The 16,513-nt window shown below is 36.8% G+C and overlaps 1 protein-coding gene across 2 annotated transcripts in view; it reads left to right on the top strand.

Annotated features, from left to right (window-relative positions):
• The window catches only part of CARS1 (cysteinyl-tRNA synthetase 1), a 33,030-nt gene extending 16,517 nt beyond the window's left edge, over positions 1–16,513 (top strand). For both annotated transcript variants that reach the window (XM_071558826.1, XM_071558825.1), the window contains 12 exons: positions 256–384; positions 594–723; positions 995–1,098; positions 2,078–2,175; positions 3,642–3,831; positions 4,331–4,399; positions 6,210–6,291; positions 10,627–10,707; positions 11,125–11,192; positions 12,541–12,600; positions 13,836–13,919; positions 14,991–16,513. In XM_071558826.1, the coding sequence (XP_071414927.1) occupies positions 256–384; positions 594–723; positions 995–1,098; positions 2,078–2,175; positions 3,642–3,831; positions 4,331–4,399; positions 6,210–6,291; positions 10,627–10,707; positions 11,125–11,192; positions 12,541–12,600; positions 13,836–13,919; positions 14,991–15,125 (1,230 nt within the window). In that variant the 3' untranslated portion in view covers positions 15,126–16,513. The remainder of the gene's footprint in view (positions 1–255; positions 385–593; positions 724–994; positions 1,099–2,077; positions 2,176–3,641; positions 3,832–4,330; positions 4,400–6,209; positions 6,292–10,626; positions 10,708–11,124; positions 11,193–12,540; positions 12,601–13,835; positions 13,920–14,990) is intronic.

The following is a 16,513-nucleotide window of genomic DNA, read 5'->3' as shown; positions in this document are numbered from 1 at the left end:
GTGATCAAAAATATTAGTGTAATTTTTAAAAGAACAGTGAAGAAGATAATCAAACCATTACAGATGTATATGCCAGGTTTGATCTTCAAATACAACAGTTTAATGAAGCTGAGACTGAGAATCATTTTTTTGTCTTAGTAACAATGTATCCTGTTTCCTTAGGTCTGTAACTGCCTAGGGGCAGACCAATGAAGGAGTGAGACATAGGAGAAGAAGACAATTGCAGTAGTCAAGTAGTGTCTTTTTTCTTAACAGGGTCGTCCAGGTTGGCACATTGAATGTTCTGCAATGGCTGGATCCATTCTAGGAGACTCAATGGATATTCATGGAGGAGGGTTTGATCTCCGATTTCCCCACCATGACAATGAACTGGCACAATCTGAGGTGAATGAACTGGCCATCAGTTTCTGCAGTGAAAAAGCAACATGCTTTTCTTTGACTGCTACTTACACAAATCCATATTTCAAATTTTGAATCTTGAAGTGTGTTTTGTACAAACACAAGTTTTTCTCAGGATTTTATTCTTTAAGGTTTCGTCCTTCATGATGTATATGTAAACAGTGTTGGGTCTTTGGGCTTTGTTTTTCCTGCAGGCATTCTTCGAAAATGATCACTGGGTCCGGTATTTTCTGCATACTGGCCATTTAACAATTGCTGGCTGTAAAATGTCCAAATCTTTGAAGAATTTCATTACCATAAAAGATGCACTGAAGAAACATACAGGTAAATATTACTTTGGAATGTGAATACTTTTGATGTACTTCGGGTGATGACTGTGGTAATTTTGTTATTCAATGTAACTTCAGGCATCCTTCTTTTTCACTAATTTTAAAACAGCTTCCTTGTTTTTCCATTCCTTGTTGGTCTTATTTGTATGGATAATAGTGTTCTTGCTTTCTTGGTAGATGTAGAGATAGGAAGAATTTGCCATATGGAGGCCATAAAAATACTTTAGGTTATAATAATTTCCCTTGTTTACTTTGAAACCTAATAGCACGACAATTGCGGTTGGCCTTCCTCATGCACTCTTGGAAGGATACACTGGATTATTCAAATAATACAATGGAGTCAGCTATTCAGTATGAGAAGTTTATGAATGTAAGTAAGTTTTCTATTCCTTCTCCAGCTCTCTAAACTTTGTGTCGTCATAGGTGTTTCAAGGAATAGAACTCCAAGTATATATAGGCTGTATTCCCAGGCTGGGTTTACCTTCTGAATTCATCAAGTGAGATGTCACAGTGTTTATTTACAACCATTGAAGACTTGAGTCATGTAAATTCCAGACTGCTACATTTCTCTGCAGCTGGATGCTCTTTTCCAGTTTTGACATCTCTAAACAGCTTGGCACTTAGACACAAGTTTAGTTTGTCAGTTCAGCTTGCTTATAGAACTCAGTCCAGCACACTTTCATAGCATGCCCGCCAGATCAGACTTTACACAAATGTAGCCAAAGAGGCAGTATCATTCCCACCTTGTCTCCTCACCACATACATTGAGCATTTGCCTCTATGCTTTGTGGGCATGTGAGGAATCGGGCACAGTTCCTGTCCCTGCTTAGTTTGGAGCTGTAACTGAAACCCACGTTTCCCAAAAGGATGCTGTACAGCATTTTGAGATTGTTGATTCATTTTTGTCCAGCTGAGGCTATTGGGCTTTTTATGTAAAATGCTTGTTTTGGGCCACAGAATAGGTTAAAATGACTTTTTACCAAGCTGGATACCCATGTGAATTAGATCCTCACTATAAAGCCATTTTATTCTTCAGCTTCCATTGCTAGCAACACACTTTAAAATATGCCATAACTGTTGCCAAAACTTTTTTGAAGTGGTATTAGGAGCAGCTTGCTCTTAGAGTATCATAGTGTATCATGCAGTGACAGAGCCAAGAGACAGAACTGAATTACAGTCCAATTGTGATTTCCAGAGTTATGCAAAATGTGTGGGTTTCCTTGTCTTGACAGAACCTCGGCTGAAATGCTGTTTAACTGAGGAGGCTAAAGATGAAATAACGCCCTTTGGTAGTAACTATTGGTTATGTCTAATTGAAACTGACTTTTAGCTATAATCTTCTTTTATAGGAGTTCTTTTTAAATGTGAAGGATATTCTTCGAGCTCCCACTGATGTGACAGGCCAGTTTCAGAAATGGGAAAAGCAAGAAGCAGAGCTGAACAAAAAGTGAGTGGAGCATTCCTACTTCTCTCTGGATAGCCATTGTGTAGCTACATGTTCAATTTTTTTTTCCTTACAAAATCACTTACCATGTATATTTTGATATTTATGTCTGTAGCATTTTCACTGAGCATCACAACTCTTTACAAGCAATAGTTTAGACTTGTAATAGCTTTATGAAGTAAGATGAAATTGTTCATTTTGCTTTAATTTATATTAAGTACACTGGCATGCCTCATCACTTTTTGTGAAGGGAAAGAGAACTTTTTTGTTAGATTGCTGTCACTTTCTTCACTACTTGAAATCCTGTCCTTCTATATGAGAAGTGACTGATAATTTACTGTGGTACAACTGGAAAAATAGTATTTTACACATTTGAAAGTGTAGTGAGCAATCTGAGACAAACAGAAGTTACATCACCTGACTAAAACCACGAAAGATCAGTGTGTTTGAAAATGTGTTGTTGAGACAGTGATATGGATTTTTCAGTCTTTGACTTTTATGACCAAACTATCATTATTTGTAATGCAAGCAGCTTCCTATGTGACTTCTATTATGTCTGAAATTTAAAATAGAAGCATCTTACATTGCAGTACTAAAATTGTTCCTAGTTGAGTTCACTGTTATGGTCACAAATGTTGACTATGAAAGGACTAACTGCAGATGCTTCTGTGTATGATGTCCTCTAAAATTTGATCTTCAACTCGAGAGTTACAGAGATAACCTTTTTATTTTTTTTTTTTTTGGAACAGAGAGGAACATAGTAAGTTACAGAGAAGTCAAAAGGAAGGGATATAGAAGTGGGAGAAATATAAGATATGCTTTGTGGATATTTGTTTTTGTCTTCTTTCTTCTACCACTTCTCATTCTCTTTTCTCTGGAGAAAGTACATTGTTTGAAACAGTAAAGGTTTTGTGTGATGAAATGGTACTTAATATACTGCATTATTTATTATGCCTATTCACAAACATGACAAAGGTTTACATGAATTTATTCCATTTATCTACTTTAATATCTTCTTAACATTTCACTTTGTGCAAAATTAACTCCCAAATTGGTGCTCCTCCCTGGAATGACACTAAACAGATTTCTTGGCTGTTGCATAGGGATAAAAGAGCAATACTGTAAAAAAACCCAAAAAGTAAGCACCAGAAGACACTAAATAAGCAATTTATACTGTTTTAAAAAAAAGTTGCATGAAAAGTCCAGTTGCTGAAAAAGTGTTTGATGTAATTTGTTTGGATAGTTGTTACCAATTAGATTATCCTGCCTGTCTTTGTCCACAGCAGCAAAACAGCAGAGTCATGATAATCCCTTTTTTCTTGCTCCTCTGTTTTTCCTTCAAATATAAACTATGACCGACAAAAGATTACCTCACTTTTAGGTCCCCTTACTCGTCTAATAGAGATTCCTCGGAGTAGGTTGCTGGTATTTCTGAAATCAATAGTAAAAACTAATTTTTTTCTTCTTAGTTTTTACGACAAGAAGGCAGCAATTCATGAAGCGCTGTGTGACAATATTGACACTCGCTCTGTCTTAGAAGAGATGCGTTCATTAGTCAGTCAGAGTAATTCCTATATTGCTGCAAAGAAATCTTCCAGACAAATGCCAAACAGACTTCTTTTAGAAAACATCAGTTCCTATCTCACTCAAATGCTAAAGGTACGTACCAGCAAGTAATAATGTTGCTATTGCACTTTGCAGTTATAACTGTTGTATTTTCAAGTGTGTTGGGATCTGTCTAGTCTTCGTTTAAATCTTATAGAATGCTAGAGATCTCACACACACACCCCAAACCAAAACAACCCCAACCTGCACTGTGTGTGCTGCAGCAGGAACAATTTTGTTTCCTCTATGTTACATTATATTTTCAGCTAATGTTGCTTTGAATAGTGGAGAGCCCTTAATACATGTAAGGAAAATTAGATAGTAGAAGGAAATGAAGTCAGAATGTCAAATCTGACAGCTTTAATGCTAAATCTGAAAGCCAATGCTTATTATGCTGTATCAATTAAAATCAAAACATCATCTTTTTAGAGTTGTGAATTGTGGGTTAAATGAGAACTGTTCAAAAGCTTAGTACATGTGATTTTGCTTAGTATTCACATACTTGTCACTTGATCTATACAATATTTTTTTTCTTTTCTTTTTCCTCGACCAGATTTTTGGTGCCATAGAAAGTGATGATGCACTTGGTTTTCCTGTTGGAGGGAATAGTCAAAACATAAATGTAAGTGAAGGACAAAGTACACTGTACAAAATTACTCTGTGTCCTTTGAAGGCTTAGGTTAAAGTGATGACATTACTGATATGTACCTGAATTACATTATTTCTGGTTTTAGCTTTTGAATCTGATGTAATTAATTGGCTTAGTAAGTGGGATTTTCTTTTATGAGTGTTGGGTTTTTTATAGGTTTGTTTGACTTAATGACAGACAAATTGTATAGCAACCAAAAAAATAATTATCTTGTGTTCTCAATGATGAGTCTGTTTCAGAAACCACATGTAAACTACAGACAGCACATGTTGCTTTCTAAAGACTCATTACAATTATTTGTATGCTAAGTAGTTTCAAAAATATAATTATACTGATTAAACTTCCTTGTGGTACACCAAAAACCAGCCTGGAGGCAGCTGGAGTTTTATCCACATTTCAATCTCTTTTTCTGATCTTATTTGTAGCCACAGTTTTTATGTGGCTTTTGAAGACTATTTTGCTTTTGTCACCCAGCAGTCTGCTGTGATGCAGAACATTTCTGGAAATACTTGAGGGATACCTGATGAAAGTGCTGCTGGGCTCTGTATTAACAGTAACGTTTTGTGACATAGGATGAGAAATGAGCCCATTTGAAAACTATCAACTTTGCTTGCTTTGTTCTTGCAAAACGTCTGTCATGGACACATCAGTGCTATTTTTTCAAGTACTTTTCTGCATTCAAAGGTGTGACCACATGTGTTTCTGTTCCTCCTTAGAAGGAATAAATGAAACATTACTGGCATAACAAAAAAGCTAATCTTTTTATTCATCAAAGGAAGAGGAAAGCTTGCTTGTGGTAGAAGAATGCGAATGAACACTCATCTGATAATTGCTTATGCAAATACTTCCATTAGTGTGCTGTGAAAATATCCAGTAATGATATAATAAGGCAGATGCTTAGTATTCCTTATAAAGCCCATCAATAGTCAAGTTTAATTTAGCTCAGATATTGTAAGAGAGACACAAGTGTGCATTTTTGTTCTCTCTCTTCTTCCCCACTCTCCAAAGTAATGAAACTTTTAATTTAAGCAGTCCCCTGGGTGCCTGGCTTCTCCTCTTCACTTCCAGAGGAGTGCTGGCAGACAGCGCTGATCTGGAGTTGTTTTTTGTGACTGTTCACGGCTATTCACTAAGTGCTTGCTGTTGCTATTCACTGCCATTGACAGCAGGAGTCACAGGTCTTTTTCTCTGAGATTTCATCACCAGCATTTACTTACAGCTGAAATAATTCAACAGTAATCTTTCCCCACTGTTTGTGGGAGAGGAAATTGTATGAGGAATACAGACAATTGCATTGTATTGGAAATACATATATTTAGCATAAGCTAACATCTGAGGAACAGATCTGTGTTGTAATGAAAATAAGTCCTAACATGAACTTCACCTGGTATTATGTCTGATAAACAGCTGGTCCTTTTTAAGACAAGACAGAACATGAAGGGGCAGATTCATCTGAATGCTGTTTTTATCCCTGTACTGCATTATAGTTAGCTGGACTGTAGTGTCACTCCGTGAAAATGATGTATATAGCTGAAAGGAGATGAAAAAGGAATGGGGAGAGGCTGAACTTCACAAGCTGATTTTATCTGCACAAAAGGAAAATTGACAGCTGGTGCAAATTATCATCTATCCTTTGACATTAATAGAGCAAAGACAATTTTTATTGATACTGATCTGCCCTGAGGATCAAGTTCCAGCCAACAGCACATAAATATGAAGTGGGTAAGGACATGTTTTATGTCTAAATGATGATTAGCTAACTGTGGAAATAATGATCCTGCAGATTGAATCTACAGTGATGCCATACCTACAAGTTCTTTCTGAGTTCAGAGAAGGAGTGCGACAAATTGCCAGAGAGAAGAAAGGTGAGAGTTCAGTTTTTCCTGTACTGTTGCCTATGGACTCGGAGGCCAAAGGCATCCAGCTGGTGGAGGAGGGTAGGGATGGGGATGTGAGGCAGTTTATAGAGGCCCTCTTTGCTTAGAGAGTAAAAGTAAGGCATCTTTAAATCCGAGCTGGTTTGAATATTTGCATCTCTGCTACCTGTCTCTTTAATTTGGGAATCTTTTACAGCCTGCTAAACTAACTTTCTTTTAATTTTCTGAAGAATCTAAAAGGTCTGGAATGACAAGGTCTAGCTGTTGTTTTTCTAGATTTGGGCACTCCCTGCTTTCTAGTTATGAAAGTCCCCCCGATCTCTTCTTCAGGGAGCTTTTGTTCTCTTAAAGGGGTAGATTGCTACACAATGATACTGTCTGTGTTCAAATAGCCTGAGAAGTTTATTGTTACTCGTTAGCATAGTTGGAATTGTAGGTCCCCTGATGGTAATTGAGTGCTCTTCTTGGAGAATTCATCTGGGAGTTTGCTAGAAGTTGTTTTGGGTGCTTTTTTTAATCCCTCTGAAAAGCTTTGATCATGCTGTGTGTGTTGGCAGCAGAACTATGTCATGTTCAAAAGGTTGTTCCATTGAGCTCTCTTTGATTTTACTGTTTGATTATTTCCTAATGGAGCTCTTATTATTTATCTACTGTGCCCTGTGAAATTTTACATGTCTTCAGTATGTATTTGATTCTTATTTTCTTAAAATTTCTACATTCAAATTTGTAATTGGGAGGAAACTGTATTTTTTTATACATAAAACATATATATGCAAGTAACCCATATATTACACAGAAATATAAAATTACTTGTAGTGTCTGGTAACCTATTCAGCTGGCAAAGACTCTGAACTCTCATTCTGCTATTGTTTGGAGTCCTCCTAAGGGCTAATAAAGTTTATCTTAAAGGCCTAAAATGGTATTTGTTAATGAGACTACTCAGCTATTACTGTCAAACTCCTATAGACCTGATTGATGCTGAGAAATAGGCTTATTAGTGCCAACAGTAAATATTTTCTGTAATCTGATTTAATTCAGGAACTTTGTGTGTATATCCACAGCCAAAAATGTGAGATTTGGTCTCTCAGTATTTAATGTAAATAGTTGTTTTATATGAGGCTTTTTTGTCCCTTTCTTTCTGATGGTCTAGCTAAACAGATCCTTGCTTTTGATAATGGTTAAGGTTTAAATACCACAGTGCCTTTTGTAGATCATTTTTGGCACTAGACTGCTTACTGGAACTTGAGTCTCTTCCTTGGAATGTATTGATTTTTTGCCTAAAAATGGACAGTAAAAATAAAGCTGGAGCTACTTGCTGTTTGGTTGAGGTACAGAGCACTCTGCAATTTGACCAAGCACCTTTCTGTTAAACTGTTTGAGTATATGGAAGCTGAGTGGTTGTTGGCAGGACCTGCACTGACATGCTACTGATTTGTTTCCCTGTATCCATTAAATTCTTGCTTGCAGGAAACTTTAAATTACTGTAAAAGTTCTTCTGATTAGTGGCTGGGGGTATTGCCTCTATTTGACCCGTAAGCAAAGGGAGTTTACCCATCATAGCCTGATGCTGGCAGGATTGTGTTAAATATTAATTAAAATAATCTGTATTGCTTCAAGTATTCTTAGAGGTTAAATAAAAAAGTATGTGGCTCCTGTAAAACCTGCATACAGATATACCTATCCATACATATATACTTTGGGAATACGTAGAAAACATTTCACAGAATGCCCATGTGTAAAACTTTGGGTTTTAGTAGGAATCAATCAATGTATATACACCACAAAAAAATGTTTCAATTATCCAAAATGGCTAACATTCAAACATGTTAGTAAAATAAATTCTCTATTTGTTAAGCTTATTAATATTCAAACTGGAAACCTGCACTGATCATTTGCAGTTGAGTCTTTGTGACCCTATCTATCAATGGTGGTAAACAGAAAAAGCAAAACACTACTGGCTGCACAGAGGAAAGAAATGCAGAAAACCTCTGCAAAATGCATCAATGCTTGGTTGGCCTGAGCATCTCTGTTTTGCACATCCTGACATTTTACTTGAGTACTTGACCAGCTAAAAACCCCTTATAGCTGTCCCTGCAAGGATACATGTTGAAGCAGATCTGTCGTCCACTGCAGCTCTCAGTGTTTGGGAGGAATTCTTATTAGCAAGGAATTTTTATTCAGATGCTCAAAAAGAGCAAGTCTCTTCCGTTGTTGGTTATTAACGTGAGGACATATGCTGAAATTGGTAAAGGTATCTGTGTCTGAACTTTGCCTGGGTGTTATAGTTTGAAAAGCCAAAACTACTACACTGGCTCATCATTTCCTGCCATGAGCTCTGTTGCCATGGGGTATCTTGCTCTAGGACACACTGGGAAACCTTCTGTCCTTGCTCATTGTAATGTTACCTGCTCTGGTCTTTTGCTACCAGTCTTAACATCCAGCATTCTCAAAATGCTTTTCAAGCTCATCTTTTTCTTCCCCATTACAGGGTTCCCATTCACAACAGCTCAACATCTGTTTCACATCTGATACTCTTTGGCTTGAAATCCACAGAAAATGTGAAGAGAGGTCTGGGAAATAGTCCCAGGAGTTTTGATATGTGTAATTGCCTTGCCTAGGTTAGAGCCAACATCTTCTAGTGTTAATAGCCATTGAAGCAATCTTATCCGTTGTTTATCTTAATGGCTTATTTAGAGTTGCATCAAACATCAGTGTGGTTCACTGTGTGTAGCTGCTCTGGATCAAAAAAACCCAAGAACTTAGTTTACAGCAGACAAAAGAGGTTCTACAAACTGCACTGGTTTCCTATGCAAAGAGAGACGCACAGAATGCTATCACGCAATGAAACAGGTTCTCTGTTACTTTTTATGGTATTAGGATAGTTGGTGCTCTGTTCACTTCTTAGGTCTCTGAGGCTCTGGGAATTACAGAAGAGATGGAGGCTCAGCAATGGTACTTGTATCTATCAGCATGTGCAGTGTTTAGCACACTGCCTGGGTGGGAGCTTCTACTGCCAGAAATAATACCTTTGAGACCTGATTACTTCTTAGGTTTAACCAGATGAGAGTTGCTGAAAGGAAGAACACTTGTTTTTCATAAGCACATAGTAGCATCTAATCCAAGTATCTACCTTTTCACACTTAGTGTTACTCCTAAATACAAGACTGTGTGTAAAAAATGCCACAGAACTGAGTTCACAACAGCAACATGCTGAATATACTTGATTTATTTCATTCTTTTAACTGTTCTGCTACTTCTCAACTGACACAATTTCTCATCCAATAAAATATCTTGTGTGAAACTTTATTTTCCTCTTAAAGACCTGAAAGCATCTATTTCAGCTAAATCCTGAGTTCTTAATCATTTGCTGTCATCAAATGCTCTTTGATTTTGCTAGGAGAAAAACGGTAGTCATGATGTCCTGATCACTATTCAGAAAACCAAATCAAAAATATCTGTTCTGCTGCAACTAGATTGCATGAAATAAAATAGAGATGTTTGGATTACAGTTGCTCTGATAAGTGTATGTTTAGTTATCAAACTAACAAAATCATAGTCCTTCAAAGGTTAGATGTAGTACAAGATATGTTAGGTTGTGATTTTTCTAAAATAGGTTCTTAACTCTTCTGATTGGAAATGCTACAGCATCCATTAGGATCTTCCTGAGTCATATACTCTTCCACTATACCCTGGCAAGGCAGTTAAATGCCACCCTGACATCTGATCCCGTCAGATCTCGGAAGCTCAGCAGGGTCAGCCCTGGATAGTACTCGGATGGGAGACCTCCTGGGAATACCGGGGGCTATAGGTTCTAGTCCTGAGGACTTCACTGTCACTGTCCAAGCTCGCTTGGCCATGGCAGATGAACCTGAGGAGTTAAAGGCTGGGGCCAGTTCTGCACATGCTGTGCCTCACCTAAAAAATGCACTGTGCAGGCTCGAAGGGCACACCCATGTGGGGAGAACCCTTCCCAAGTCTTCATTTGCAAAGCCCAGCCATCATCATCATCATTCCTTGGCAGAATTGTTGCATCATTTCTGAGTTGCCATGGGTTTTCTTTCTGTTCCCCTACAGGAACAATGACAGTATATTGGAAGAAATTTGTGATTTTCAAATCTCTGCAAAAAAACGTGCTGCTTCTCTGTGTAGCTGAAATAAGTCAGGACTTCCTTAAAAGCTTTATCCCTTGAAAACAAAAGACCTTTCTCTCGCCCATGTAAAAGCAAGGCAATTTCTTAATTGCATTTAAATAACTATGTAGCAGGATGGAAATATCCTTTCACCAGATCCTACTTCACTAAAAGTATTTTTCATGCTCTGTAGTGACTGAAGTGTTGCAGTTGTGTGATGCTCTTCGGGATGACATCCTTCCTGAACTTGGAGTTCGTTTCGAAGATCATGAAGGTACCCAGTTTTGTCTTGCAACTTTGTAGGTAGCTGCTTTTATAATCCTGATGTTTTCTTAAGAAGTGTGAAAACACACTATCAAGATGAATCTGGAATAATGGAAGAAACTCAAGGACTGCAAAGCTATGGCATATCATATCATGTACCATATATGTACCATATATAATGGTACATTACTGTGTATGTATGAATATATATTATAAACTGCATGTTAGGAATATGTATATAGAATAAGAAAACATACATTGCAGTATTTTGAATCTTTTTGTATAACACCTAATTTCTTAGTCACCTTTGAGTAGTCACACAATTGTATTTGCATTCAGCATACAATAAGCAAACAGTTATCATAGGGTAAATACATTTATCTTTGTCTAATCAAGAAACTAATTCATCTGTTTTTTGCTTCTTTAGGACTTCCAACTGTGGTTAAATTAGTGGATAAGGACACATTATTGAAAGAAAGAGAAGAAAAGAAAAAGGTTATTATTTTAAGCATTCTATATTTTTTAAAGTAATGTCTAAGCTATGGATACTTTTACATCTCTTTGCTAATTCATAAGAAAAAATCGTAACAGACTAGCAACAAGAAAAGTAACAGAAGTGAATAGATACAAGAGTTTGAGTGTGTTAAAGAATTTTTCAAAACAATAGCTTCTTGAAAACTTTGTACAGAGACCTCATGAATACCTCTAAGATTTTTAATTTGTTTATTTTTTTAAGATGTTGATAGAATTAAGGGATGTTGAGTATTGCATGCATGCAGTCTTATCTCCCTGGAAGAACAATTCCAATGAGAAGTTTAATTTGTACTTCTTTTGTCTGTACAACCGAAGTTGACATTTTCCATAGAATTATTCTGTATTTATCTGATATGTGAAGAAAAAATGATCTGGCCAAATCTTAACTAATGTAGCATGGATGAATGAGGTACTCAGGATGCAAGGGCAAGTATTCACATGTTACTACATAAAGATTGTGAATTCTAATTCATATGCACAAGGTCTGTACAAGAAACCCTCCTTTTGGCACTTCCTAGCATTAATATTTGATTTTATAACATTTAAAAGTAGCACTTCCTGTGTCTATCTTCAGTTTTACCAAATAATAAAATTCTATCATGACTAGAAATGTTTGTAGGATTTTCCAACATTCTTCTTCCATGTTGATGTTTTTTAGAAAAGGGAGAAATAAAAAGTAGTTTTAGCCAATTCCAGGTGTCTTCATCAAAACAACATTTGAAGGCAGTTTTTATTTAGCTGCTGAGTGGCAACTGCAGCTAGAGTACCTTTCCCCTGGAAACAGTATTATGTTCAGTACTGGCAGAACCCTTGGAAAACTGATAGGTCTCTCCCAAGCAAGTGCAAGATGAGATTTTTAGTAAGTTGGCTACATTTGAATGGTTGTTTCCCTAGGAACATCAAGGGAAACAACTGCTGCTTGAGAAACTGTAATGTCTTCACAGTTGGAGGAAAGAGCTTAAAATATCAGTGAAATACAGTCTTTTTTTAAAGTAATTTGCAAAACATTTTTGCCCGTAAAATGACAGGACAATTTCTTTTGCAGGCTTTGTAGGTGTTCTTTTATACTCATCCACTTTGCATGCAAAATGCATTCTGAACAGTTAAAACTGGTTTAACTGTGAATAAAAGCAAATGAAATCAGAGTCATACAGTGGGAAGTATCAGACTGGTGGTGGTTTTGCTGCGGGTCATGCTGCCAGTTCTGTCTGTAATTAGATATCCAGGGGAGCTAGCTGGCTCAGAGTTGTAGAAAACAACCAAATGAAATAGTGTGTTACCTTTTACTCATTAACACTGCCTTTTACAGATAGAAGAAGAGAAAAAAAGGAAGAAAGAAGAAGCAGCCAGGAAAAAACAACAGCAGGAAGTAAGTGTTCAGATTCTTTTGACCTCATTTGGAAGAAAAGTGTAGACAGCCATAGTCACGTGCAGGAAAGAACACATAAGAACACACAAGGCTCTCTGCTCGGCCTTTTCCGGGCCTCCATTTGGTTTTTTGTGTGTACAATTTCCTGCTCAGAATGACTTTGCCTTGCAGTTCAGATTTGAATTTTCAGCTGCTATTGTAGAGAAGCCATCTTTGAGAACACAACTAAATGCTGCAAAATCTTCTTAGAAGAATTTGTAGTACTTAATTTCAGTCTATAGACAATATTACTTAATTGCCAAAGAACATCTTACATGCCTGTTACCATTAAAGAAGATTTTCCTTGTGTCATTCATTATTTTCTTCCCTTTTCAGTATCATAGGTATGTGTAAAAGGGTTTCTTTTTCTCTTTTTTAATTTTTCTCCTTAAGAAATTCCCTGTTCCCTATGACTGAACGGTGAAATGTTTTATCTCTACAGTTGGAATTGAGATAGCTCAAAGGTTTTAGGCTTTGGATGGGGAGTAGACAGACAGAGGATGAATTCATAAGATGAAAATAGTGTTTTCCATGCTGGGGAAATACTTTCCTGTGTTAAAAAAGGAAGAAAACTTTTTGAGAGCACCACATACAGAAAGAAAACCAGATAAATAGTATTTATCATTCTCAAATTCCAAGTACACCTTTTTCATTTTTTCAAAAGGTGATGCTCTTGCATTGAGTATAAATTACTTGGAAAGGATTCTGAGGTGGGCTTGCATACAGACAAGTGAAATTGCAGTTTATTTTCAGTGCAATTACCGCATCTGATCCTGCTGTGGTCTGTAAAGAAACCTCTGCTTGTCATCAGGAAACTGTTGATAAGGTGGTTCCTTTTGGAGTGAATTAATTGCTGTATATTCCGTACTCAAAGCAACTATTTGCTTTCTGTTGACTAAGGAACCAAATTAGCAAGAATCAGATGTGGATTTTGGAGTATATAAGCAAGTAATTTTGAGTTTTTGCAATACATCTATTTTATTAAGTGGTTCTCTACAGATTTAAAACACATTTTTTCCCCTGGACAAGCACAGATAAGACCCACCAAGTTGTTCCTCACTAAAGGTTTCTTTTGACATGATAAACAATTGTGAATGAAATGCTCTTTAATTTGCAAATTAAAATCTACTTTTCCTTTTATATTGTGACATGTTTTCAGTATTTAACTGTAATGTTAATGCACGTTTTTATTACAGGCAGCAAAACTGGAAAAAATGAAGATTCCACCACATGAAATGTTTAAATCGGAACTTGACAAGTATTCCATGTTTGATGAAAATGTAAGAGACTTTTCTTTAGATAGGGAGTGGCTTTCCTTCCACAGTTGTACATACTTAATTGTATATGTTTATAGCAATCTTGTTTCAAAACCTCCAGGGTAGTGCCATTAATGTGGCAAAAGGAGAGAAGGAGATAAAGAAAAGGTGATATATTAATTTTATTGTGCATTGGGGAGCGAGGTCTCTACTGTTAGCCATCATTTCTAGAGTATTTTCATTGTATGTTACTTTGTACATTCATTGTACATTTCCTTTGGCTCCTGTCATTGCAAAGCAAGATACCCATTGTGGGTAGTGATGCTTGTTCACAGATTTATAACCCGGGTGAAAGACAAGGTAATCACTTGCAAGTATAAACTTCCCAACTCTGCCATAACTGATGTTTTTTGAGAGGTCCTGTGCTTCCTGTTTAGTTCTGCCCACTGCTTTGCTCTCTTCTGGCAAAGGCTCTCGGAAGGGGCTGTATGGATACCTTCACTCTTGATTGCTCCCTTTGAAGGTAAAAGGTGTTACTTGAAAAACATAAAGCACTGTTTCTTCAGTACTAGATCTGGGACATCGATCCTGCTTCTGTTTGTCCCCTTTACCTGCACAAATTCAGACCCTGAAGCCAAGTCAGAACAGAGAGTGTAAATACTGGAAAATACCCCTGCAAGCCAAGGAGAATAAAATCTCTGGTCATACTTTCTCCATCAAGAACATAAATCTAACTACTTTTGCTTTAAGCCTTGAATTCAATGGGCTAGTTTGATTCAAAGAATATTTTAACCATCTGTTCAGGAATTAGTCATTATTTTTCTAAATAAAACCATTTAGAAGTTAGTGGTCTAAGCTTCCCTTACTTAGTACAGGACAGAAAATAGATACCCCCTTTGCTCCTTGATTAACTAAGAAGGGGACATGCAGAAATAATCAAAGTTAGTTGTCAAACTTCTAGGTGACTAAATTTAGCTAAGATACACCCCATCTTGACAGCCTATCATTATGATATCTATCTTATTATAACATGATTCTATAAGGAGCAAAAACAGTCCTAGAATTTTTCTTAAATATCCTTTTTTTTTTATTCAGGGATTTCCCACCCATGACACAGAAGGAAAAGAACTTAGCAAAGGACAAATTAAGAAGCTAAAGAAACTTTATGAAACCCAAGAAAAGCTACATGAGGAGTATCTACAAATGGTTCAGAATGGAAGTGCAAATTGAAAACAACTGGACTCTTTTTAGAAGGCGAGTGCTGGGTTCCCATTGAAGAAGTGAGCATATATTGATGCTCAAATTTGTGTTTACACTTTCTATTACGTGCAAAGTAAAATTTCCTGTTTACGTGGATTAATAATGTCATCTGGAAAGGCAATAAAAATCCATCATTAAAAATGCCCACCTCTAAGAAGTTTCTTCACAACAGTAGCAGGCTGAGTGTTTGCCAGTTCTCATTGGGAAGGTGCTGCTCAGTCAGCAAATCCACATAAGGATTGTTCATTATGGCTGTCCAGGCTTTGGGTAATTTGTCCTGCATACGGATCTCTACCTAAAACCCACTGTAGCTTGCATTCTGGAATATGTCACATTCAGCAAAATCTACTGCTAAATGGGAGCTGAGTAATTTGTCCTACAGCAAGAACAGTATTTTCCAGATGACTTTAGTATATTTACATAAGCAGGAAAAGTGGGTAGTTCCACTGTGATACTTATCCTTGCTGCTGTTATTAAAAACTCTCACAAGTACACCCAGGACACTTTGCATAGTAGAAGGTAACATCCCTTTGTTGAAAAAGGGATCATCATGTGTTCAACCTGCAGTTGCAATCAAATGGGTAAATACAAGGCAAATGCACCTGCATTGAACAAACAGGTGGGAAAGACATGAAGGACTAATGGCAGAGGTAGGTGTGTTCTTGGAGCTATCCCTTCAAGGAAACAGGAGCACTGCCAAAGTACCTGATTACCCAAAGGACTGAGTACCTAATTACCAGTTCAGAACCATGTGGAATTCCCAGAGGCTTTCCAACTGAAATACAGTTTGTGGATTGGTTTGCAATTAGGGAATACAGCTATACATTGCTCTGTATTCAAGACTGATGTTTTTAACATGACAGTTTAACCCTGAGTTAATAACCTTTCTGATGTAGTATGGTCATATTATATCTGCAAGGAGAGTTCTGTTGCCTAACAGTGCATTTCACTGGCAGTAGCTACTAAATGAACCAAAGTTCACGAAATCCTAAAAAATACCTTACCTACTTTGCAACTGCCTGTAACAGCCAAGGGTCTGATTTGCAGAACTATGTTAATTGAGTATTCTCAAGGTGACTTGCAGAAAATCATACTGTGACACCTCTGTTCTCTCAACCCTAGGGTTCATGCTACAATAATGAGGCTATGTTCCTTAATTAAAAATTAAAACATCTTTGCTTTTCCTTTCTATTTTTATATTCCTTTTTCTGAGAATGAACATATTTGGTGTAACAGAAAGGTCTAGTAGGGTTTTTTTTCCCTAATTTGTCTGTATTTGCCTTTGAAAACATACATAATGTTAAAGTCAGTAAAGCACATGCATTTTGTGTGCAGAAAATAAAATCTGTTCTAAAGTA

Source organism: Pithys albifrons, chromosome 6 (assembly GCF_047495875.1).
Source record: "Pithys albifrons albifrons isolate INPA30051 chromosome 6, PitAlb_v1, whole genome shotgun sequence".
NCBI classification, from domain to species: domain Eukaryota; kingdom Metazoa; phylum Chordata; class Aves; order Passeriformes; family Thamnophilidae; genus Pithys; species Pithys albifrons.
This window is presented reverse-complemented; position numbering and strand designations above follow the sequence as displayed.